Raw genomic sequence first — 26,598 nt, 5'->3', positions numbered from 1 at the left:
ATTGTTCTTCATTTCTGCCACTTTCCTTGGAGCAGAAACCACCTCCAGGCTCTGGCAGCACCCATGACTCCACCGTCTTGCTGCGGCGTTCGTTTTATTTTAAAAGAAAGGCACAACAATAATTTACCAAACCCAATTAAAACCCATGAATTCAAGCAGTGGAATGTTACTTTTAATCCAATTAGCTTCAATGACAAGTCAGCACAGCTTCAGCACTTTTGAAAAACGCCCAGAACAAAGAAACTCCTTCAAATTATTCAGTGGCAATCGAAGAGATAAGATATCTGCAACCACGGCTCTTATCAGCGAGACCGGCCAGGATGAGCGGAGCAGAAACCTCTTACCCTGGGGTGGGGGGACACAGCAGGGAATTTTTCAGTTTATTTCCAATATGCAGTGATCAGAAAAAAATATGCTGTTCAGCTCCTGCAGTTACAGGCTGCGCACTTATGCTTGTCAGGATGGGTTTTCTGCGTCCTCCTCCTCCTCCTCTTGCAATTTAACATGTGAGTGCACTGATCCTGCCTCGTCGCATCTGCCAGCTCTCGCAGCAAGAACTAACACGGCAAGATTAAGGCAGGATGGAGTGATGGGGTGGAAGGCAATGGCGTAAAAAAGGGTGGCTCGGTTCTTACCTTTTCTATGTCTTCAAGTGTTTTGTAGTATTTGGCCTCGGTTTCTTGGATTTCTAGCAAACAGCAATTTCTTTTGTCATCTTCTGTCATGCCCATTTTCTAGAAAAAAGTTAAAGTGATGCATGTTCAGATAGTCCTAATGGTGGTCCTGCTCACACAGACCGGAGCTTCACTTCGGCCTTCAGGGATGGCAAAGTTGTGATGAGCACGAGTTAGGATAGGCAGAGGAGTATTGGTATTGGTTTATGTTATAGGAAACTATTTTTATCCAAAAAAATTAGGAATAAACCCTGGCTCTACTATTCAGGATATTTCAACATAGACAGCATTGCATTTTTTCATTTATTATAGCTCCATCACCAAAGACTATCGGCTAAAGAACAAATGAGAGAGAAATGCTCTTTTCCTCTTTTTTTTTAATTTTTTTTTTTGCTTAAGATGAAAATCACAGCAGAGCCTAAATAGGTCATAAATAATACGTTAGACTTCTACAGATCCCCTGCCAGGGCTGCCAAGTCTCACGATTTTAGGTCAGATCTGATGCTACACGTGTTGTTTTTTTTCTCAAAGCCCCAACTCCTGGCGTCCCTTCCCTTACGTTTGTAAAGAGGAGCTGAGGCGTCGTGGTGGGAGGCGAAGCACGTGTTAGTGCCGAGTTTGGGGGGTGATTCAGTCGGTGGTTTGATTTAATGACCATGCACGGGAAGGCACATCCTCCGTGTGCCTGCTATAACCCCCAGCTCGGACCTAGCAGCAAACCGGTGTTTTAATCGATGCGGCTTACCTGCATGTATCTAATCTGAAGCATGCAGAAATACAAGAAACCAATTAGCGTTACACACTCGCTATGGCAACAAAGCTTAAAAAAAAATCCAATATCGAGACAGAAACGTGGGTGATTGTATTAAAAATAGACTCTTGCTCAAGGGCAGGGAGGAAAGGGAGTTAAACCACTGACTCCACTGCTGCTCAGCGGTGCCCAAAAAACCAAAACACTGCAGGGGACTCAGAAAAACTGTTCTCACTGCCCCTAATCCGGCACTACCTGCCTGCTGGGCACCCGCGTGGTGGGACCATTCCCTCTTTTTGCCTTCTGCACGGGAAATTTCTACCCAAGGACAGTCCTTGGCCCGACTGGCTTCTAAAATTGATGGCAAAATGGTAAAAGCACTGGTGGCCACTGGGCTGCGCTGACATCGGCATCGCCTCCGGTGCCTGTGAGCAGCTCTGGGCGCTTTGGCAGGGGTCCCTGGGGATGTTTTGTGCCCAGCTCCTTAATCCAGGCAGGTTTTTGGAGCTCCTCGGGCTGCAGACAAGGAGTGAAGAGATGAAACGCCTCATCCAGCATCGTCACAGCCTTCACATGTGGCCAGACTTGGTTTTGGTCCCCAAGCTCCCAGCACCCGCCCGTGTGCCCGGTTGGGGTGTTTAATGGGTCAGCAACGCGTGCGCTTATCCTGCTGTGCTGCGGGGAGCTCTGCACCACGGCCAGCTGCTGTTTGCCAGCAGGAGGCAGTAACTGGGGTTTACACGAATCCAGAGGTGGCAGATAGGGGATGGGAGAGAATCTGGAAGCCTGTGCTCGGATGGAAGGCTCCCTTCCAGCTCTGCACCAGTAAAAACCAGTGCGACCCTTCTCAGTGGGGACGCAGGCAGCAAGGGGGGCTGAAGGCACCTCTGGGGAGATGCAAGAGCCACCACCACCTTCCTGGACCATCCACGGAGCAGGAAACTTGCACCAGAGCCCCTTGGAGTCAATGCAAGTCCTTCCACGAGGTCTTGCATGCCTCACTCCTGCTTTTCCCCGCTGTCTTTGGGGGTGACGAATGGGGTCGGCTGCTTCTCCACAAAGCCCCACGGGGCCCTGAGTTCCCCCCACTCCAGGAATCCCAGCTGTGAAAACTCCGAGCACCCAGACAGGAGCAGGAACAAGCTCCAAGCCACGTGCTGAACCCTCAGCACACAGATCTGCCAGCCCGGATCTAAAAATACCATCGCACAGGGCACGAGGCTCGGTGATGGAGCACGTACGAGCCCCGTCGCCCCCCGAAGGGGCTGCAGTGACACACGCTGCGCTGGCTCGGCAGCAAACGACTATTTTTAGCTTGTCTTCTACCATTTGGGCTTATTAGCTCTCCTTCCCCTTCCTCCTCCCCCGACTCCTTCAGACGATGTGATGTGCTGGAAAACTCCTCGGAGAGCCCCCTCTGGGCCAGCACCATCCCACTCGGCTTATTTTTACCTCTGGCAAGGCAGCTTGGCTTCGAGGGATGATGCAAAGTGATTTGCTCCCCTGCAGCAACCCCCGTCATCTGTGGATCACTCCTCATTTAATTCTATCCTCAACCCCCATCACCTATAGATCACTTATTATTTAATTCTATCCTCTCCCTGCCCCATCCCAGTTCAAAAAACACATATGGATTATTACCATGGGCTGCTGAACTTCCACTCTGATGATATCTTCGTAGATATCATCGCCTTCATCTTCGCAGGGAACGCAGTCATAAATATCCTCCCCCAGATCGTGTTCGCTGGAACGAGAAGGAGAGCGGCTCAGCGACAGCAGGGCACGTTCACTGCCGCTGGATCGGAGGGAGAACGATCACAGCCATAAGGAAACCCCGAGACCCATGGCGTTAACATCCATCCATGCTCCCCATCTGCATTAAAGTCCCGCTGCCCAGCCCCTCCTGCTGGCTGGCAGCTGGGCAAGGTGAAGGTGGACCCAGCCTGAGTCCATCCACTCCTCCGAAGGTGTCCGCAGCCTCCTGCGCATCTCCTGTGAGCTCTTTAGGCCAAGGAGCAGCTCCCGTGTTAGTGACTGATTGGGGCATTTGAACACAGAGTTAATAAACTTAGGGAATACTTAGGCAGGATCCGTCCCAGCCCACGTTGGGGTCGATTTGCTCCCTCTGTGCTCAGCAGAAATGGGCTGAGTGTCACGTATCTAAAAGAGGAGCTGGTTGTAGGGGGAGGAAAGGGCTGAAGCATCACCCTGCCCATGCACGGCCGCATCCCCACAACACATTGCAGCCCCCAGCAGCAACCTGCTTGGGAAATGGGAATAAAAGAAACGCTGGGGATAAAAAAAAAAAAAAAAACACAAAAAAACAAACACGTTCACGCAGCCACACTCCCAATGCAGGTTTTGCCTTAAGGGAGTCTCACCAGATGCTCAGCTCTGTGATGCTCAGTCCCAGTGCTGAGCAGACTCCAGTAACAGCATTTACATCACAGATGAATCAAGCAGCCAAAAAGTCACATTTTCAGGACTGGCCAAGATGCTTAGGAGTTGTCCCCACAAGCACAGGCTTTAAGGTGGCCCTGTGACATAGTGCCCAACTTCTATTGGAAGTGTTAGGTACTTAATTGTCACCTGAGCCTTTGCAAACTCCCCCAGGGGCTCCTAAGTCTTGGAGCTCTTCTGAAAATTCAACCCATAATAAATACCAATTAACAACAGTAATGCTAGAGCTTAGATCTACAGGTGCAAATTGCTAACAGCTCCCACTGAAGTCAACCTCATGGGATCAGGGCAGTGTGAAATGCTGGAATATCAAACAGCTTTCACATATTTTATAAGCAGTCTCTTTCAACATGGGTATTAATTACATACAAATATGTTTAGGTGTAAAACCGTGCTCAAAATATAACGCACGACATCTCTATATTATACAGCACCGAGCAGCAGAGCACATCTGTTTGCAAAACTGGGCTTTATTTCTTTTCTAAATGCAGCTCTTTCTATTTTTAAAAACAGATTTATTTAATAAAAGTTTGGGGATTTTAAATAAATTCACTGGCATGATGTATCCATCCCATTCTTCCAGAGTGATGCATTGCAGCTGCTGTAATAATGCCCACTAATAGCTGGTGATCCATCTTCCCCTTCCCAAGCGTCGCCGTCACCGTTATTATCTGTACCAATATTTATATTCTCAGCTCCTCTCCTCATCCAGAGCAAGTAACTCCTGCTTCCTGATTAATCTTCCCTTCTCGGATTGCTGGCTGCCTCTCCATACATCATTTCCCTGGCTCGAAGGTCGTTAGGAACCGTACGGCTGGGTTAATATCGCAAGCGCGAGCCTGGCTGCTGGTGCCCAACCATGGCCAACGCTCCCCTGCTCACCAGCACCAGCACTCGCTAACTCTATTTTCTGCCCAGACACAAAAACAGAGACGATTCCCAAATCCTAAGGCCAACTGGAAGGACACGTCCATTTCAGAGCTTAGAGAAGTGCTCAAACCCATCCCCTTCCGTCGGTGCCGTATTTTGTCTGCTGGAGTGGAAAATAAGCACGCACACCCATTATTAAAAAAGAGAACAGGCTTTGGGTGTTTTTACACAGCAACGACCCATGAAGACACTAAATTTTAAACACCCTAAAGGCAGATATTTTCAGCGTTCGGCACGGCGCCCTGCTGCAGGAGGCAGTATGGTCAGCATCCCGAGCATGCCCCGCATGGACTGCGCAACCCGGGGAGGCCAGACCCCCACCTCTTTCTTCACAGAGAGACAGGATTTAGTCCTTCAATAAAAGCAGCAAACTGAGAGCTGCCCGTGGGGACTGGAGCCTGAGATCTACTGCCTGGATTAGGAGCTTCATTGACATCTCCGGGTTTAGCAAAGGGATTTTTTCCTCCCTTCAGAGTTAACAGCAACCTTTGCAACCAATTGCTGTTATTAGGATGGATACAAACAGCTTTGGGCTGGCAGCATCTTGCCTCGCCAAGGAAGCTTATTCGGGGCAAAGTAATAGGAGTTGTTCTTATTTCAGGCAAACCCAGTGCTTTTGGCTGAGCTTTTCCTCCCTGGCAATGACCACTCTGCACAAATGCCCTCCAAAGCAGGCAGTGGCCCTGCTAGAGAGCAGCTCCCACAAGAGAGGGACCGATGACATTTTCAATGACATTACAGATGAGGAAGGTAAGCAGAGAAATGCCAGGAAGTTGACGAGTTTGTACCAGCCTCAGAAATTCACAGCCGAGCCCCAGCGAGGCGCTCAGCACCAAACCAACCACGCCAAGACCCACCCAAAACCACCGCGCGGCTTCGCTGCACTGATCAAAGACCAGAAATAAGCACCGGGAAGAGCAAAAGGAGGAGGGCGAAGGAGCTAAAATAAGAGGACCAAAAGCCGAATGCAAATTTCCAGCACTGCAGCTGGGGTTAAGAGCCAGAGGATGAGCAGAGCCCTGTGCTGGCAGCGCATCTGGCAGGGTTAGGTGTCAGGGTGCTGGAGAGCAAGGTGTGCAACGCAGCGGCTGGACCCGAGATCTTGCAGGGTTTTAATTACCCAGACAGTATTTAGACTGAGACACACGTCTGGAAATAGCAAGAGAGGCTTTTACCCATCTATTCTGCCCTGGTCTCGCATTCTCCATCAGAAGTCGAGCCTTATCATCTCAGAAATGAGCCTCAAGCAGTTATAGCAACCAACACTTTCTCAGAGATGGCAAAAGCAAGACATATAAAAATCTTTGCTGATGACAGAGATGAAAAGATGTGTACAAGTGCTCTGGCTTGAGTGTCCTGGACCACAGAGCCATTTATTTCACTGTGTGGCATGTGTGGTTTTCCCAACACAGGAAAAATAATGAGAAAAGTGGCAGCTAACTTATCATCTCACCTTGGCTTCTCAATTCATTACTTTCTTTTTTTTAAATGCACTTGAGCAATTCTGCTGATCACATCACTGTTTTGGAAGATGTGACAAGGACCACTGGTAACAGCAGGGAAAGAAATGGAAGAAACTTCAGCAAGAAGCTCATAGCAGGGGGCAGCTTTGGGGCAAAGTCTGTGCCCACATGAGCAGCATCACTTGGGCACAAGTTCTCACTTTTAGAGGAGAAAAAGAGGCAAGAGTTACACAAAGGGAATGCTTTGTGTCAAACCATTCACAGTTCTTCTGTGAATCGACTCCAGATTCTTCAAATACCTACCAAACAACCCCGAACCTGCCCTGGGTGTAACCCACACACCACGCTCCGCGCCAGCAGAGGGCCAGGGCCCTGCAGAGGGAAGGTAAGCGGGGCGGGTTCGTGATGAGGAAGGTTCTGATGCTGTAAAGAGGACCAGGATTAATTGCCCTCGTAAATTTATTGTGACAAAAATAACCGGGGTGTGGTGAAGCAGCAGCAGAGAAAATTTAGGTGAAGTGCCAAGTAAGACTTGGGAGGTGCCAGAGTGGCTCGGGCCACCCCGAGATGCGAAGGCAGCGGGCAGGATGGTGCTGAGCAGCACGGCGGGTCGCTGCCTGCTGCCAGGAGGCTCGCACAGACCCGGACAAACACTGCTTTGATTCTTCTCAGCAGTTTCCAGCGAAAGCAGCCGCGTTATCGCCCCGACCCACTCATTTCCTTGTGTAAATTTCCCCCCAACGTGCTGCTGGAGGGCCTGGCAGCCGGGCAGGCTGCAATAAATCACGCAGCAGAGGACGCTCGACCTTTTGCCACTCCTCCCAGAGCTGATGGCACAGCCACCATCCAGCCCTGCCATCTGCCCCGGTGCTCCCAGGCTGCCATCTGGCCGACAGCAGCATGAGCAGAGAGAGGGGCAGGCGGGCTGAGGACAGGGAATCTGAGAGCTTGCTCGCTCCCCTGATAGCCTTCTGGTTTCCCCTCCCCTCTCCATCACCGATTGCTCTTTTTTTGGATGTAAAATAAATATCCGCCTCCATGCATTTATCTGTCTTGACCCCCTGGACGGACAGCACGATGCTGGGGATAAGGTAATCCGCACGGAAAATCAGCCCCGTCCCAAAGGTGAGGGCACAAAGGGCTCAGCAAGGCACAGACGTCCTTTAGGGCCACCAGCCTTCTCGTGGCCGCGTTTCGCTGTGGGCACACACCTTGTGTCTGCACCCTGGTGCTTAGGGTGCTGCTAGTGACCTGCACCCGGAGCCTGTGCTGGCTCCTGTGCCCGGCTCTTCCACCCTGGGGGGGCCCTGCCGCCCCCGTGGGGACACAGCCATCAGCAGGAGGGACAACAGGGACAGGCCTGGCTGCTCCTGCTCCTCCAACCCGCAACTCCGTCACAAACTTGTTTGTGTTTTGAATGCTTTGCCAAGCAGGAATTCACCTAAAAGAGCAAACAGAAGACATGAAACCGCTGCATTTCAGTGCTTCAGATTAAAAATGAAGCGTTTTGCCATTCTTTAAAAAGAAAAAAACAATTGCACCGGCCACCAAAACATTGTGTTTGAACCAGTTCAGTATTTATCCAGAGCTTTTTATTATAGGAGCACAACTCCCAAAGACAGCTCCACGTGGGGGACTCCCCTGCCCTGCAGGGGTGACTGGGCAGGTCCCAGTCCGTGCCAGTTGTCCCCTTCCTCCTGTCCCTCCCTGTCCCTGCAAAGCCAGTGGGGACAGCAGGCCGGGACCCTGCAATGGCACGTTTTGCAGTGTTTTTAAGCACAGGGCTGTGCATCCCTACACAGAAATCCAAAGGGCAAAAATCACCACTCGGATAACTCTGTTCAGGCAGCACAGAAGAAGCGCAGGGATGGGGGACTGCTTTTGCAAGAGGGAAGATTGCTGTGCGCGGTTTTACTGTTTCTAGTGATTTCTTCTGTGCACTGGGTCACTTCACTGCTTGCTGTGCAAATCATTTCCTCACCCTCGGTACAGCATTCGGGATGCACTCCCATCTTCCCAAGGCAGCTGGATCGTGAGCGATATTCAATGCAGAGCTGCTGGGCGGACTGAATCACTCCCAGCCCGTGAATGATGCCCTTGTTCCGCTGTTTGGGGACCGGCAGCAGCTAAGAAAGAGCTTTCTCATGCGGCCTCGTGGCTTGCCAGCGCGCAGCGTGGGTGCCCAGTGCGCACCATTGTGAGCGGCAGGCTGCCCGAGAGCGTCCCCGGGGAGATGCTCCTCGGCCGGGGCAGGAAGGGGCAGCGGTGCTGCTGAGTCAGCAGGCAGCACACCAGCCCCGCTGCTCAGGGTCTCTCGGCGGCATTTCAGGGTTGTTTTACAGTTACAGATGAATTACGGCTCCATTTCACGGGTTGTGCCTCCGCACGACTTGGCCGCGCCGGGAGCACTGATTCCTATGAACGAATTCGTGAGCTATCCCCGGTTACACACCCCTGTCAGCACTGGTCCCACCTAATGACGTAAAGAAGAGGATTTGGCAAAGGACGGGGGAAGAAAAAACAAATTAAAAGTTGAAGATGATCTGGGACAGAAGAAAGGAGCTCGTGTCCCACTGGCAGCCGATCGGAAAGAAATTTCCGAGCCATCGGGGCACATTTAGGCCCCCCAGGGCCAGACCAACTCCCAGCCACGAGCGAAGGGATGGGGAGCAGCAGGGACAGCCACAGCTGGATGCTGCCCCCCGGTCCCCAGCGCTCACAGGCGTCCTGCCCTACACCACGGGGCTCCTGCACAGACAGCACCTTGCAGAGCCCCCGTGCAAGAATCGGGAACTTAAAAAGCCCAATATTAAAGGGATTTTGAGAACTTTAGGAGAGGGGGGAAAATGTTGCTCTTGAAAGGATCCTTTTCTGAGTTCAAATTTTATTAAACTGTAGTTGCTGGGACCAACCCACGAGCGGGGGATTGCAGTATCCTCCGTTCCCTGTACGGGGGATTTATGATTTACTTTCCTAATAACCGAAGCCATAAGGAACTCATTGGATTAAGGAGCCTTATTATTTATGTTGTGGAACAATAATATTTAACCGTATAAAGCCGCACATCCACCCGCCCAGATTTTCTCCCCGTCTGAAACAGACTGCACTTTGTAAGTCCGGTCCCGGCCCCGCCGGAGCCGGTGGGAATATTGCCATCGAATTCCAATCGGGCCAGCGTTTCACCAGCCACCAGTTTTAGTTCAAGGTTGTTTAAAAGCCTGTTATATCATCCCCGCAGCTCAGGGGCAGCAAAGCACAGGCACCGGGGACACAAATAAATAGAGGCAGGGGAAGGCACTGCCGGCCTGTCGGGTGCGGGGGGCTGGCACCCATCGAGGCACCGGGCACCCCCATGTCATCCACAGGCTCTCTCCTGCCACATTTTGGCTGCTCTGCCCCGCACAGCGGGTGCTACAAGCCTTTGCGCAGTCCCAACTATTCGTGGAAAGCGTGCCGCTGAAGTGAGACACAGCTTGCAAAAACATAAATTGCTCGGGTTCATGCATTGCGCAGGACCTTGGGGTTACCGTGGGGGTTATTCCCCGACCTGCAGGCCCACGGAGAGCACTCGGAGCAAGCCCCGCTGCAGGAATTACACCCAGGGCTTCTGCAGCTCAGAAAGGGATGCGGCGGGAGGGGGTCCCCATGGGCTGCCACCCCCCCGTAAGCCGCCCGTGAACTCGGCCTGACCCAAAGCGGCGTCTCCCAGGGCTCTGCATGGGAAAAGAGAGAGCGCTGTAGGAGCCCCCAGATCTCCTGGCGGGACGATTAAAGCAGCCAGGCCGGCGCTGCCAGCCCCGCTGTCAAACTCCATCGGGCTTTGCTGGAACTAAAGGACAACCTTTCCCATCGTGTGTTCCCCGACCCCCCGGGAAGGGAGGCACTCACTCGGCCAGCTCCTCCAGGCTGCGGTACACGTCGTCATCGTTCTCCGCGGTCTCCTCCGAAGGGAAGGGCCTGCGAAGGAGACGGGTGACAGCGTTAGTGGTCTATCCGCCCCCCCCCCTGCGGCCCCAGCCGAACCCAGAGCATCACCGGAGCTGCTTCCTGAGCAAAATTATTCCTTGCAAACACGTTTGTCCCCCTCGAGGCGTTAGGTCCCAGGGGGACACTGCCTGGGCTGCTGCCCGCTCCCCCTAGGAAACCACCATGCTGCTCTTTCTGCTTGCCACGGCTCAAACGCCCTCACCCGAGGCCGTGCTGCCAGCAGGAGATCCCACCAGGATGAGCGAGTCCTTGCAAGAGCGGGGCTTCCTCATATGAACGCGTTGCAAAAGCCGAAAAAAGGCTAAAACCCCGTCGGGGGGGCGAGGGGGAGAGAAAGGACACCAAAAGGGCAAAAGAAAGCAGGGGGAAGCGGATTAAAAAGAGGAAGGGAGGGAATGGGGAGGGGGGGGGGGGAAGCAAGAATTCCTTGGCTCGTTCTGAAGTAATAATCAAGTAATGTAGGAAAGAGATGAAAAATATTGCTTTAATTAAAGCCAATGTATTATTGCTGGCACGGGGCCACGGCGGGCCAGGGCTCTGCTGGGGCTGGGTGCACCTTGCGCCGCCGGCTGCAGCACGGGGCCGAGGAGGATGCTGCGGGGAAGCGGACGCACGTGAACCTCCAGCTGCCCCCACGTGCAATTTCCTCCTCAATTCCCTCCCGCTCTCCCTGTTTCACGATGGATTGCCTCTCCTGAAAGATTTAATACGTGGCCTGGCTGGGCCCTCAATTTGCTATTTTTGGATCTCGTCTCCAGCACTAATTTGCCTTCCCTCCCCTGCTTCGCTTCGCCCTGGTTTTGGTGAGCGGCTTCAGGCCGAGTGAACCAGGGGCTGGATCCGGGAGTTAACCCCAACCACTGCCAGGTGGCGAGCCCAGGAGGGGAAGGAGCTGTGGTGACCCCCAGCACAGAGCAGGACGATGCCATAGTCCTAGTCTTGGTGTTGCGGTGCCTCCCCGTGAGATGCAAACCCACAGGAAGAGGGTGCACGGCTCCAGGCTGGTTGGTTTTAACCATGCACACGTGCCAAGGGGCAATGCGGGAGGCAGGGAGCCACAGGTGGGAAGAGCAGACGGGGCTGTGCCCGCTCTCCCCGCAAAGCTGTGCCAGCTGGTGGCTGTCCCAGAGCCCCAGCATCTGTCCGCGTGTCTGTGAGATGTGCCCTCTGCACTTTGGGGACAAGCTTCAAAGCACAAAGGCACAGCGAGAGATCAGGAGGCACCGTGGGGCTTCACAGAGTGCGTGTTTGTGGGTTTCCCCTGCCCTGGGGACTTGGGGCTAGCACGAATCCACGTGAAGCTCTCACAAAAAGCCACCAGCTGCCCACGGCTCAGCTGATCCTGGGGAAACATCCTCAGACTTCAGCCCAACGGCAAGGGGAATAGCAGCGGCATTGCACCGCCCTGCAAAGCTCCAGGAAGAGAGAAAAAACCAGAGGTGACCTCTGCTCAAACACCACTGGTTAAAGTAAAAGCAAAAACCCACCACGAGACACGACCTCCTTTTTTTTCTAAACGCACCTTCTGCGTTTAATCTCTAGTTCCTCTTCCAGTGCTCACCATGCCAGAACGAAAGACGTTAAAGAGCTATCAAGAATATTAAAATCACAAGAACGCGCTTCCAACCATAAATCTGAGCTTGAGGTGTAATCAAGTGCTGTGATAAACCCCCACCGTGTAAGACAAGGAGAGAGCAAAGAGAAAACCATCTCCTAACGAGAGTTTCTTGGAGATGGCAGCTCCGCGAGCCCCGGCAGCCTCACCTTGACCATGGCCAACGCACCGGAGTGAAAGTCAGGGCAGGGGAGGAATTAATAACCTGTATCTCAGCAATTGCAGATAATGGCTAAATAGGGACGCGCGGAATGCAATTAGAAGGAAGGTCAGGCTGAGGGGAGGGTTACTAAATGAGCCGTCTGAAATTCGGGAGCTGAAGGGCGGCTTTTTGGAGGAAGCCCCGCACTTTGGTCGAGCCCTTCGAGCCGGCTGCCTGTGCAAACGTGTGGCTGCCCAGGAGCCACACACGGCCCCGGTGATGCTCCCACATCCCTGGGTCACTATCATGGGAGCGGGGCTGCCACCTCCCTGCCCTCCCCAGCCCGAAGCAGGGTGCCAGCCGCCCCTCTCCCAGCCGGCAGCACCCAGGCAGGGACCTGCCACGGGCTTCAGGCAGCTGGCACCCAAAAGCTGCACCTCCTCCAGCCACGAGCTCTCCGAGAGCCGCCGTGGTGCCTAGGACCAGTCCGAATGGCATTATTTGAAAAAACAAACAAAATTATAGCAGAAGCCTTGGAAGTAAAGGGGACCAAGAGCTCATGATTCCCTGCAAAACTGTGTTTCATTGCGCTTCATAAGCAGTATTAACTGCAATAGCTGGGAATGCCCAACGTTAATGAATAAAATATTTTGAGTCCACTGAAACCCATCAGTTTTGCAGAATTCCCAAACTCTTTGAATTCATTTGAAAAAGTCTCCTTTTAGAATCAATATTTAAGCACTAGACTTCATTTTTTTCAGTCCACCATCACAAAAAAAAAAAAAGTAACACCTGCTGAGCCATTTATCCTTCAAGCCTGTGCCACTTCATCCTCTCGGATGGAGAGCAAAAGCCCCAGCAACATCAAACGCTGCTGGAGCAGCCTCTTAAAGATGATAAACCTCCAGAGCAGACTTCTTCACAACAAACCCCAGCGCATTCAACAGCATCATTTCCAGAGATCAAAGAAGAGAACCCAAGAGTGATTGATCCAAGGCGTTTGTTTTAGAGTCTAAAAAGAGAAGAAAAGACCAAGTGATTTGTTGCGGCGTTTAAAAGGGAGCTTCTCAGCTTGAGGACAAGAGCTACAGCAGCCGATCCTCCCCGACACCCAACGCAAAGCTCCCCTCTGATCTTAAAAACCACTCAGGTGATTTTCTGGGGCACAGAGCCCCCTGGAAAAAAAAATGCCTCTCGCAAAGAAATGCAGGAGCAGCCCCCAACCAGAGCACACCACACTGGGGATATTGAATTAATATTTCACCAGGCACCTAATGCAGAAGCAGCCCTCCCTTGCTCTCCGTGGTCACTCGGGGCCATCCCACGCCGTATCCTCAGCAGCCATCCCCAGGCTCCTCGGCAGCAATGCTCGCCGCTCGGCGCGCTGCCTGCCTGCTCTCTGCTCTGAATTATTTAACGAGGAGAACTAGGTAGGCTGCAATTCTCCAGCAGCAATAAGCAGAAAGATTTATTTGTGAACATATTTCAGCGCCTGGTGCCCTGTCCTAGCAACCGAAGCCAGCCGTTCACCTCTGGATACCATCACAGGGAGTACAGAGGGTCAGAGACGGGTCGGTTTTACTCGGATCATTTGGTACAGTAGCATCTTAGCCTCAAATTCGTGTATGAGAGAGCAGGGTGAATCCAGCGTGATTAATCTTCTATTTCCCCTCTCTGTCTCCATCCTGATTTCTTGGGGACAGCCACCAGCCCCGCCGGCACAGTGAGGAGGTTTGCATGACTTGTGCAAACGGCCACAGGAGGCCACAGGAGGTGGCTCAGCCCTCGCCAGGAGCTGGACTGCAGCCTTCAGACACCAGCATGCTAATCTTGCCCCATTTTCCCAAGTCCAGCGATAGCACGTCGATGCTTTAAACAGCAGGCTGGGTGTGTGACGCCCGTGAAACCTGAGCTGCGCCCATCTGCTGCCCCTTCTGCAAGGGATTCCTTGATAAACGGAAAGGACCAGAGCCTGAAACGGGTACAAATGGGCTTCTGCAGCTCTGCTGGGATGGATGGAGCTGCGCTAAGCGCCCCATGCTCAGGATCTGGCAGAAAAACGTTTTCATACATGGGATCTTCAGGCTGTAATCACATCTTGCAGTAACTTACAAAACCACGGCTGGATGCGCAGATCCTCCAACGAGCCCTTTCCGAAGAAATCCTCATGGCAAGACAGAGAAACCCAGGACTCTGATTTCACCAAGGTTTTGTCCTTCAGGCTTTCAGCATGAGTTTGGGTGTTAGGTTAGCAGCCAGCCTCAGCTCCTGGGCTTTTGGGTGAGTCTGGGTGCTCACACGGACCTGTGGGACCTGCTGGCCACGGCACCCGGCGTGCCCACACGCTGTGTCACATCTGCTTGCAGGACTCAGATCTGGGGAGCTGCTTGCACCCGAATACACCCGTGTACGAGAAGAAACCCTTTCAAAGAGCTAAAGGAAAAGAGTTCAGACCTCATCTGCCCGAGGATCCCAGCAGCACCTTTTCCTTACCGAGAGCATTTGGCGAGCAGCGTGCTGACAGCCGTGGGGCGCTCGCTCCTCAGCCCCGGGGCCGCAGCAGCTCCCTGGGGTGACGCAGGACGTAATGCTTTCATCAGCACAGCGCCCCTGGGGCCGTCCAAAGAAACCATGTGGTTCTGCAAGATGTTTGCATGCAACCGAGAACGCGTCCGTCATCGGCTTCGGGGGGGTGAGGGATTTATGGCTGCGGCGAGAGGTGGGCGTGAGCTGACCGGGGGGACACAGAGCTCTTTCCCCAGCTCTGCTCTCACACCGGGCACTGCCCCAAGCTTTGGTTTCCCTCTGCGAGATGGAAACAGGCTCAGGGAATGGTTTTGGTCAAGCGCTGTGAGACAGACAAAAAGCACGCTATTAACGTCCGATTCTCTAAAGCAGGATGGAATCAATTCTCCCCGCAGAACAAGACACATCGGAGCATACCAAAAGCTGCTGAATTTAATTAAAATCATGCTATTGTGTTACATTACTCATCTCTGGAAAGAAGCACCTCGTGCTGTGCCAAATTTTAGACACGTCTTCTGAAAAATTATGATTTGCTTTTATTTGTGGTCTGGAACTCGCAGAAATTCTCACAAGATTAATTCTGATAGAAATTCAGCGGGGAAGCAGCAAGCTACATAATCAGATAACACAAAGATGATGATTTTGCAGGAGAGTACTTACAGCATTCAGCACAGCGCACTGCACAGTGCCCAAGGGTTAGCTGCATGCCCTGATTTATCTTTAGCTCGAATCTGAACCAAATATTTCTGGAGACTATGAGACAAGAAAATAACAGCTCGTATAATTTTATGTTTCAACACATTATCGCGTTTTTAAAAAAGAAATTCTCATGCAGCAATGCTTCGCTCTGGAAAGTGGCACGATTTCCTCCTCACTTCAGCTCCACTTTGACAATAACAGATGGGTAAAATCAAAAGGGGAATCCAGAAACATCGCTCCCAAAGAGAAAAAGTACCCTGTGGGGTAACAATCCCTAGGAAGGGATGTGGTCCAGCTGTCTGACTCAGAAAACAAATTGATTAAAAACACTGTGGCTGAAAATTAACGGCCAGCGTGGTGAGCAGGGGCAGTGCCAGCTTCCCACGTCCCAGTGCTGGAGGGGCAGCAGCCCATCCCCAGGACATGTTCCCCCCGGTCACCTTGGGAGCGTGAAGACAAATCACACCCCACACTAGTTGGTTACACCCTGCAAAGCTCCATGATTGCCTGAATTTGCAAATCTCCCTGTCAGACCCAAAGCCTTGCTCTTAACGTGCGGCGAAGTGGCCCTAGGAAATCTTTCGGTACTCCGAGCAGCAGTTTCCCTGCTGTACCTGAGCAGCTGCAGCCCTCTGAAGCGCTTGCCAATAAAAACAAATCTCTCCCCGGATAGATATTCCTGCCTGCTCCCAGGTGCGTGCCAGCACCGCTGAGCGCCCGCGGGACAGCACCGCCACCCAGACAGGGCCCTGCCGTGCAACACCAGCCAGACCCAAACAGACCCCCGGCCTGCACAGCACTGCCTGGGGTCCATCAGGAACCAAAAGACGTGCGTTCCCCTCGTCACAGGGGTGCAAAGGGACGTGGCTTGGCCCCGAGAGGAGGCAGGACCTGAGGCTGAGCCCTCGCATCCCCAGTGCTGGCAGCTGCCCGCCTCCCCGCCCGTGTTTTGGATCTGCCGAGCCTGAAACCCCTCTGCACGCCTGGGGACAGCACTGAATTTCAGCACAGCCTTCCCCACACCTTCCCCTGTCAGCCCGTGTGCTGACGCCGAGCGGGGCAGGAGGCTGCGGGCGCTCCGCAGTCGCACCCAGAGGTGGGAGGCGAGGCAGGGAGGGACCCCGAGGGAAGCTCAGCGCCTTCGAGGCAACGAGCCGTGACGGGGCTGGTGAACCCGAAAAGCCGGCAAGCCCCAGATTTCACCGCTAAGCCGAGCTGTGCACTTCAGGGCTGTACCTTCATTATGCGAGGCCGCCGGTGGGGAGGGGGCGAGAGAAATTGCCTTTGCTTCCATTAGCGGATGCTTACGGGGTGACCTCAGCACCTCCCCAGCCTACAGAGCGGCCGCGCAGGAAAACATGTCGGTGAGATTTTTCAGGCCCTCTTAGGAGCGAGCCTGCGAGGATGCACACTTGCCAAAATAAATGTGCTGAAAACGTCTTAGCTGGGAGAGAACTGCTCATAGCCAAGGGTCCTGCTCATCGACCATTCGGTCGCTCCTAGCGAAGGTCTGTCCGCATCACAGGGAGCCATCTCCACTTGACCCCACGACTGCAAGGTCTGTGGCGGTTTTGTGCCGGTCAGGACTGATGCTCAGCAAGGCAGATGTGAACCAGGAGCCCCGGGACAGGTATGGATGGTTTTCATCAGCTCGGGTAACGCAGGCATGCATTTTTATGCTGTGTCCCAGTCCCAGACTCCCCAGAGCACAAGAACATGCTGCACAGCAACCGCTTGCAATTTTCAGGACACGGATTCCTTACACAGCCTCCTAAATCCGTTTTATAGCAACACTTAAAGTGAGTACAATGGATACACAACAGCAGTAAAAAATATAATGGGCAGAGCGCAATCGCAGGGAGCGTGCTGGCGATGAATACAACAGCCCTTGTAAAAGCAGCTGTACGGGAGAAGAGGTCTGGAACTACCTTCCCACCAGAGCCTGCCTGAAGACACTCCAAGACTTAATCGTTAGCGACTTTAATTGCTTGCCTTTTTCACACACGGCTGGATCTGCCTCCTGCATTGAGCTACCGTCCCCAGGGACAGGGGCCCACAGCCCAAATACGATAAGCATGGAGCCTCCATCGTGCTGGAGAGTCTGCAAATACCCCCAGTATTTCCACTACTTCCCTTCTCTCCCCCAGGACAGCCAGGGGAATGTCTCCTTGACCAGCTATGCCTGGGCTTGTGCCTTCCCATCCCTTGCGAGAGCTGGGCTTTGTTGGCAGGATCAGGCTCATTGCCAGGGTGGTCCCCAGCACAGGGTTAAGGCTGTAGCAGGGCTCGGATGGGGAAATGGCTCAAAGTCCTGAAACGTGGGCAAAACTCTTGGTTTAATTCTGAAACGGTGAATGAAGCGGGGAGGAGTTCCTGGATCAAACACAGCTAATCAGAGAATCAAAGATGTTGGGAAGGAAGAGAGCACTGCTGTGACGTGACCTGGGCAGGCCATTCCCCGTCCCACCCCAGCTCCCAGACCTGATCTCTGCTGCCCTCATGGGAAGCATCTTCATTACCCCAGGGAGGCCTTTGCACCGTGGAAATGAAGATGTTCAGAGTAACGGGGCTGGACTTAGAGCATAGCCAGCACCTCCCAACAGCCCCTGCATTGCCCCCAGGATGATTTATTTGAGCAAGGATCCCGCAGGCAGAGCTGGGCTGAGCAGCTCCAGGCTGCCAGAGCAGCTCCGGCACCCTCTGCCCCTTCTGCTCGGGCAGGGAAGGCATTGCCGTGCCGACAGCAGCATTACAATCCCACGAACAGCACAGGCGGGATGCTCGTGGCTCTCCCTTCCCAGCCCACACGCACATCCTGATATTATTGGCAAGCCATTAAGCACAGAAACTCCGGGGATGGTAAGGCTGCAAACCTCACTTTAGGCACGGCAGTCTGTTTTAACAGTTCACCTGTGCGAAACCGAGCAGTGCTGAGCCTCATCAGCAGGGCATGGGGTTTGCAGACAAAGCAGGGAGGTTGGGAAATCTTTGGGTTAAATCCCCACTGACAGCATGATGCTGGGACCTGCTCCTGCAGCCTCTCGTCGCACCACACCAAGCTGGCTCAGAGCAGATCCTGCAGACAGCCTGGGATTTCGGGGAGTGTTACACACAGAGAGGTTACTAGCCAAGAGACATGGCATTTTGGCTTCTACCTATTTATTTGTTCAAATACAAATAATAGTTTTGGCAGGCTGGCCTTGCTGTGTTTGTCTTGCTTTTGCAAGTAAAGCCTTGCAAACAAATAAACAAAAAATCCCCACAATTTATTTGTCTGACAAACGTGCTTCCAGGTGGCTGCAGCACTCCGCTCTCCTGGGGGGGCCCTGCCTGAGCCCCCAGTGCCCAGGACACACAGCCATCCTCCTCCTCCTCTTCGTCCCCCTGCACAACCAAAGCACCGCCGCCATGCCCGCTGCAGACCCCGTCTGCTTGACAAATGCTGATTTACCCCTCCTCCCCGTTTGCAAATGTTTTAAAATCTGTTTTATTAACCGCCGTGCCTTCTGAAGAAAGTCACTTAGAGGCTCGGTTCATATCTAAAGGATTTACTCAGATCAAGGACCTCGGTAAAAGGCCTTTGAACACGCGAACCCCTTCCCGTTCTCAGATGGCTTCCCTGCGCACACATTAAAAATGCATGCAGGCAGCACGAGCCAATATTCCTTAACCTCCTGCTTTGCTTGCAAAACTCTGCTTCCAGGAAAAACAAGCATCTCGGGGAGATGAAAACACCCGGCCCCCCTCCCACAGCTCGCACTCAGCAGCCCCAGGAGCTCGCCAGCACCAGGTGCACGGCAGCCGGGGCCGGGCGTACCGTGGGCGATGGGGAGCAACCAGGGCTGTGTCGGGAAAGGCTTCGAGAAACCAAGCTTCGAGGAGAAAACCCTGGTTGATTTATCGGGATCTGCAGCAAGAAGTCCTGCTGTCCTCCTGAGAGCTGAGAGTTTGCTTGAGAAAGCTCAAAGGGGAGCTTTTTGGGGAAAAAAACACAAAAAACACACAAATCTCAGGGATTTGCCCAGAGCCATGCCCAGCACCTGGGCAGAGCCAGGATCTGAACACAACGGTGTGCATCCCCTTTCCTTCAGCACGCTTCTTCCTCCACAAAACTGCCTTTCCTCTCTCTGATGGACTCAGCGACAGAAAACGTGCCCTTTTCTAGGAGACACCACCAAGCCTCTCATCGAGGGGCTTCTTACGCACAGGGCTCTTACCCAAAAATTAATCGGGTGTGCAGCAGCCAGCGGTGGCCCTTGGGACTACACGCTGCTGGAGTTACTGGGAAACCAGAGCATCCGTGCTGTTTGCACCAACAGCCTTGTGCAAGAGCAACCCACACCTCTACTTCAGCAACCAGCAGCATGCCAGGAGTTCAGTCGGTGATGCCACGTGCTGAAAGATGCCGCTGCTTTGCAGAGGACTTCTGAAACCTGCAGCTGAGGGCAGAGCAGAGCAGCAGGAGACGTGCTGCACGGGCTGCAGCCGCCCTGGATTATCTCCAGCCCTCGCAGAGCTCTGCAAACAGCACACTGCACTCACACTCGTTTTTTGCCATGTTTTGCTGCTTGTAGCTTGTTCCTCGGAAGAAACACTCTGTCATCGCCACAGAGCTATCCTGATAGCTATCTGATTTACTCTGTGAAACAGGCTTTCTCTGGCAAGGTTCATGAATCCAGAAATTATTAGCCAGAAAGACTTACATTTTCTTCACTGAATAGCATAGAAGATTGATTTTTATTTTCCTACCCTGCGTGCCATAGAACTTATTTAAGGACAGGTAATAGGCTGGTGGATTTATTTCGTTCTTAATTTGCCTGGTCCTGAAGCCCTAGACCTAAAATACAGACCCGCATCCGTGCTGTGGGGCTGAAGACCACACAACCCATACACAATCCTAATTGCGCAGTATTTACCATGGTTTTTTGAGCACCGTGCCTTAAGCCAACAAGTTTTTTCCTCTTTATTCCAATGGCAGCATCTCCCCAGAGGGAAAGCGAGGGACCCCAGCGAGCAGTCCCTCCGGGGAGCTGGGGCTGCTGGTTGACTTTCAGCAGATTCCCCCAGATTGACTGAATTCATCTGAGATCAGCTTCGCACCACGGCTCAGGTGATGGTGCAGCAAGAAACCGTCTAGCTAGAAAGAGAAAAAACTGGCAGCAATGGGCAAAGCGAGGGCTCTGGCACTGCAGGGACAGCAGCGATGGGAAGAGACAGCCCCGTGGGGGGGATTTTCGAGGTGAAGGGAGGGAGAGCATTTTCTGTGCCTACAATGGGGAGGAGGAGCAGGGTTAATACGCAGGGAAAACAGAGCTACACACAAAGCCCCACTAAGCTCTCTGCTATTCTTGTGTAATTACGGTGCCAAAAGGCTTCCAAGATAAGGGATTTTAGTGGGGACTGTAAATGCTGGTTATAAAATGAACGAGAAAAAATCAGCACATCCACAAGAGCTGTGCCACAGCCCGCACGCCTGCATCCCGAGCAGCAAACCAACCTTCCCCAGGACTCTGGGCTATTCTTAATAATAAATAGCCCCTAACTTAGAGCACGCCTTTATCCCTCAGTGTGTTTTACTTCGCTCCCCGAGTCTCCCCCCGCTCCGGGTGGGATCTGTCAGGTTTGTATTTAACAGATGGGAAGACTCAGAGTTTGTTTTACACGTGAAAAGCTGTTCCCCTCCAGCAATATCAGTGCAGCTAAGGCAGGAAAAATAAAGCGTGATGTTAAGAAAATAAAGTTCAGGCCGTAAAAATCGTGGTGTGGGGTGGCTGGCATGGGCGGCAGGGCTAGGAGTAAAAGGGGGGCTTCATCCAGTCCTAAACCCCACAGCTGGCCCCACACTTTGGGGCTGGCCCCAAGACACAGCCACAGAGCAGTGCGATGCTACACCCTGACCAGAATAGCAGCAAGACAAGATCCGAGGAAAAAAACGAGTGTTTTACAGCTTGGGGCATAGGGGAGGAAGGGGAAAGGAAAAAAAAACAACCACCACCAATTAAAAAAGAAGGGAGGAAAGGTTCTTCAGGCTGAGAACTCTTCCCAGTTGTATCTGAGCCTAATGAGCAGACGTTGTCTGATTAATAATATAAATGCACACAAACAAGGGAACCAATTGCAAACAAATTGCGTTGAACTGAACAAAGGCGCGGGTCAGAGCTCTGCTGGATGGGGCTCTTTGCTTTTCTGAGCCCTTCTCCAGGGCTCCAGGCAGGAGCAGCCCCAGCAGCGGGGCAGCTCTCCCTGCGGCCAGGCCATTTATTTACCCCCATCACACAGGCAGCCATCAGGTGCCTTTCTCCACCCCAGGAAGAGATTTCCCGGCTGCTGGCGAATCCGGGTCACTTCTGCAGCTCCCGACAGCGCCAAGTCCCCAGGAGGACAGCGGGTGCGAGCCCAGGGGACAGGGACACGGGGTGGCAAGGAAAGGGACGGGCATTTCTGACGAGGGGAATTGTTTGGCAGCAGCAGAGGAGAACAGAGCAAAGCCTCCACCACCACAAACTCAACCCCACCCTTTATCCCTCCCCAGTGCATTACATACTCGTGGCTTTTTCACTTCTTTTTCTCTTTGTAAACTATTCCTGAGCAGCTGGCAAGGTGCTTTTACAAGTAGCCTGCCTACATCCCAAAGGCATCCTCAGTGTCTGCTTAACCCCAATTTATCCCGGTCGTATCAATGCTTCTAGAGAGCCTGATGTGATTAAATGCTACGAGTATACATAGAGAGATACAACATCTAAAGCATCACATCGCAAGGATCTTACCTAATTCCTTTGGTTTGAGCAATGCTGTGGAAGGAGAGCCTGGATACTGCCGAGATCACCTGGAAAAGAGAGAAAAAAAAAAATCCTGGTGTGCTTATTGAAGACAGAGGAAGGCAGGAGGGCACCCGAGGACCCGCAGCATGGAATTTGGGCCTGGGCTTTCTGCTCCCACAGCCATCCAGTGAAATGGATGGGCTCCAGCTCCCCCATCAGTGTCACAGCACATCGCCGTCAGGACTCCCAGTGTACTATCAGAGCAAACACCGCTTCTGCTTTTACCACTGAGCATAAAAGACCCTTAACCTTCAGCTATAAAGATACACATTCAGCAGCGTCACCCAAGGAAACTCCGTCCTGCAGCTCCTGTAATACTGCCAGATCTGCTCCAATGGGTTTTATGCAGCACTGAGAACCATTGGGGAAAAAAATGTCTTACTTTGTGCTTTATTTCAAAAGGTTTATAGCGCCTCGTGCCTCATTCCACCAAGACGATGATCTTTTCGAGGCAAACTTCCCAACATTGAAAGGTTTTGACTACTTGCACTTCAATAAAGAGGCACCAACAGTTGGTCAGAGCCGAGCGCAGACCATTGCCTTCTGGCAGAAAGCAGACGGGACTGGTTCGGCATGAAATATTTTCACCAGCATCGCAATCAAGAGCAGCAAAGACACCAGCTTTTTCTGAAAACTCTCATTTTTGATGCACGCTCCTTTTTTTAATTGCTACGCAGAGTTTTAAGTGAAGACAAAGAATGGTTTCGGTCACTTACAGATCTAAAACTACAAATTTTACTCATATTCATCATTTCCAAGCTAGAATGAAAAGACAAATCTATTGTCTTTGGAATGGTTTCCTGCCCACTGGAATGAATTGAGGTGCCTGTGTCCGGGACGCAGATAAAGGACTTCAGGAGAGGTCCCCGTGCCCAGGGCCCCAAGCCCCAGGCTCTCCGTTGGGCAGATGAAGTCGAACACCACAGACATGTGGAGCTGCCCTGCACCCAACCCAACCACAAGGCCCCGTTAATGCTTTCTGTAGGGATGGCACGAGCCCTGGCAGAGGGATGCCACCTCCAGAGCAGCCAGCCAGGTGCGCACGTGCCCTAAGTGCACGCCTGGCTTCTCTCCTGGGACTGCTGGTGTACTCAGAGCCTCTCTCCCTCCTGTACAATGACCCAAAAATGCCAAGCAGAGTTGGATCGCGGATCCCCACGCAAATCCTTCCCTCTGCGTGCAAACCCCAAGCTCACTCCGGGGGACGCACACACACGGATCCACGGGATGCCCGTGAACCTCAGCTCCCCCGGCTGTGGCACAGACGATGCTTCGTGCTCCAAACCTGTCTCCTCCTCCCCACATTTTGTGACTTGGAGCTCATTACTTGCCCTCCTCCCCACTTTTGTGACTCATTCTGTGACTTTCAGCTCATGATTCGCTCCAGGACCGTTTCTTGCAGCTCCGTTGCAAATGCCAGCCCAGCGCTTGGCACCGCTCAGCGGGGACCTGGTGGCTTTTGGCCTCCGGTCCCCACGCTCGGACCCGAAGCCAGGGCAGCAACAAAGGAGCAGCCACAGCCTGGCATTTCGCAGCCGACTTCCACTCGGAGAACAGAGATGCTGAATTATTCAACAAGGCAAATGAGATGCTGTGAATGGCAAAACTTGGCCAGGTTTCTCCCTGGTATAAAATGTCCCTGATGGGCGTCTAGCAAAGAGAGGAGCCGCAGAGCAAGAGGGGATTTTCTTCTCACCTCAGAGCCTTTATCGTCCCCTGTACGATACTTCTAACAAAGCAGAGCATTACCAAAACATCCTTCCATTTATTTATTTATTTATTTAAATAAGATGCTACCCCTGACAGTTCCCTCTAATCAGAAGATATGGATAAGGGATTTTTTTAATTAGACAAAACATCATTTTTGCTACGGTTGTCATGAGCCTATTTTGGCCTATTTCTCACCCTCGGGAGCCCATCTGGCTGGCAATCAGGACACCATCCCCGCCTGCCTGCCTTTTACAGCGATGCCCCGGAGCCCCTGATCACGGACCATAATTACTGTGCAACCAGAAGAGCAGCCGTAAAGCTCCCCGAGCAGAAGCGTAGTCCCACAAATGTAAATGCGGCGAAGTTCCCCATTTTACTGTAATCTAACAACAAAAAAAAAAAAGCACGGGCAAAGGTTGATCTCTGCAAAAGGTGCTTTGGCCACATGCTCTGCGGCCAGCATGCTGCAGGCGCCTGCCAGATTTCCACCTCTGTCCTGGGGGGCACCGAGCCAGCCAGGCTCTCCCGGTCCCTCTCACACCCCTGTCTTGGCCGGCTCTTGTTTGCTTCGGTTTTGGGAAGTGTCAAGCAAAGACATGACTTCTGGTAACACCGCCCTTTAACCAGCAAATCTAAATGTTAAAACTGAACTGGGACTCAAAGAAATCAGGTCTTACTCCCCAAATTGTCAGCAACCTAGAAGACTGCTCTGGCTGTTTCATTAAATCTTTGTGCCTCAGCATCCCCCCTCTAAAACCCGCCAGGCCGATTGCACCCAGGCTGGGCGAGGAGGAGGGACTGAGCCCATTATTGCCCACGGGCTCAAGGCAGAGCCCGGTCGCCAGCCGGCGGGACCACAAGGGGCCGGGGGCACCGTGCGGCCCCAGGGACGTCCCCTCCTGAGCGGGTGAGTCTCTTCTGCCCTCTGTTACCAGGCTCACGCAGCACAGAGATCAGTTTATGAGTCAGACAGCTACGACAAGGGTTTGACTTCCAGGGAAATCTAAAAGAAGCACGCTGTTCTCCACGCCAGGGCTTTTTGCTTTGTTCTTTCACGAAACCCCCACGTCTCTGAGCATCCCGGCACATCAAAGCCCGGGACCTGATCCGGATGAGCCTGCCTGTGATCAGGCTCCAAATCCACGCTCGGGTACGCAGCGAAGCGACCCATTTTTTAAGAAGGATCGGGTACAAAGAAGCCCTACACCTCCAGAAACAAGAGCGAGCAGTGACTGTCCGGCACCAGGCAGGGTTTTTCCGAGGAGGAATTTATTTATCTTTTTGCTAAGGAGGAGCTGGGGGCGAGGAAAGCCCCGCACAACCCCAGCTCCTGCGCCAGCCCCAGCCAGGGAAGCACGAAGCGTGCATTTAAGAACAAGTAATCCTTTCAATTTCAACAGGATTAAACAGCATTCTTAAAAGTAAGTAAATCCTTAAGTGTTTGCTAAACTGTGTCATTTTCCCCATAAAGCAGGTTCTTATGTGCTGGGAAGCGCAGTAATACGTCCCGCCACTCCCGGCTATCATTTTCTATTAGGCAGGGCAGGAACCGCTTCGTTACGCAGCCAAGCAGCGGTTGGCACAAGGGGTCCCTGATCTCATCTGAGGCTTAGTTGCTCCTGCGGTTCTAGGACATACTAATGCAGCTAATGCAGACATGACACCGAGTGGAATTACAGTTCGCCGGTTATTTATACCTCCCCTTTCCTTTAAGGCAGACTGGGAACGCAGAAGCTTTGTTTCCCGGGGCAGACAGCACGCCCCCAGACTCCTTATCAGCTCCCCGATGATTTATGCCAATTACTTCACCCGTTCAGGCCTTTGGGTATCCCCACTGCCCAAACCTACGAAGCCAGTTTTGAGGCTGCAGCATCCTGAAAGTGCTACAGGAGCGCACCAGGAGCCGTGAGCAACAGTTTCCAAATTTACAGCTCCCTTGGACCATGCTGGAGAGGGCTCCAGCGACCAAGCCCGCGGCACAGCCCAGTGCCGTGCCCCATCCCGCAGCCCAGGGGAAAGCCCCGTGCTCGATACCGGCAGCGGCGAGGTTTTGCAGAGTCATTTCTACACTCTGCTTGGGAAAAACACACTTGTATGGTCGAGTTTGTCTTCTGGGAGGAGGCCGGCTGTGGGCTTAAATAAGGTCTCATGCAGGTTATTATTATTATTACTTCTTCATCCAGTTCTCGGCGGAACTTCCTCAAGAGAAGCTGCGCTCAGTGCGCACAAGTCACCATAAAAGCTACGTCTAAACTGACAACAAGATGCCAGGGACGGAGCTCTGGAGGTACAAAGTGCAGGCAGAGGTACCCGCAGCCACAGGCTGCTTCCAGCAGCTGACCTGCACGGGGCTGGGAAATTCCTGGTGGTTTCCCCGGGCAGGGTGAGGGACGCTCTCTGCATTCCTGACATTCCAGCTCTCCTCCGTTTTCTGCCACGAGCTAACCCAAACAAGCCAGCTGATCATTTACCAGCCCCGTGCCCCGTGCCACGACGGCGTTGCCGTGGATCAGCCCGAGCAGAAAGGCAGCGGGAGGGCCAGGGACACGGTTTCGGAGCCCGAGCATCAGAGGCCTCACGGAGAGCCTCATTTTCGAAAGGCACCGAGTTCTGCGCTTCCAGAAACAAAAGCAAGTCTCAGCCCAGGTTCCTCAAATTCACCGGTCACTTTGCAAGGATCCTGGCTGAGCAAAGAAACGGGATTTTTGCAAACAAACAAACAAAACCAGCAAAAACCCCCACACCGTAAGAAAACCACTAACTTTCATCTTTCTCACTGCCAGTGCTTTCTTTTAGGAATGACGGATTTAAAAATAAACT

General features: G+C 52.7%; 1 protein-coding gene across 2 annotated transcripts in view; it reads right to left on the bottom strand.

The window, feature by feature from the left end:
* Positions 1-26,598, bottom strand: part of VAV2 (vav guanine nucleotide exchange factor 2) — a 125,846-nt gene that overhangs the window by 24,547 nt on the left and 74,701 nt on the right. For both annotated transcript variants that reach the window (XM_080561656.1, XM_080561655.1), the window contains exons 3-6: positions 22,015-22,073; positions 10,167-10,235; positions 3,067-3,169; positions 636-734 (exon numbers count right to left, since the gene is read on the bottom strand). In XM_080561656.1, the coding sequence (XP_080417782.1) occupies positions 636-734; positions 3,067-3,169; positions 10,167-10,235; positions 22,015-22,073 (330 nt within the window). The remainder of the gene's footprint in view (positions 1-635; positions 735-3,066; positions 3,170-10,166; positions 10,236-22,014; positions 22,074-26,598) is intronic.

Source organism: Anser brachyrhynchus (genome assembly GCF_964034855.1).
Source record: "Anser brachyrhynchus genome assembly, chromosome: 19".
NCBI classification, from domain to species: domain Eukaryota; kingdom Metazoa; phylum Chordata; class Aves; order Anseriformes; family Anatidae; genus Anser; species Anser brachyrhynchus.
This window is presented reverse-complemented; position numbering and strand designations above follow the sequence as displayed.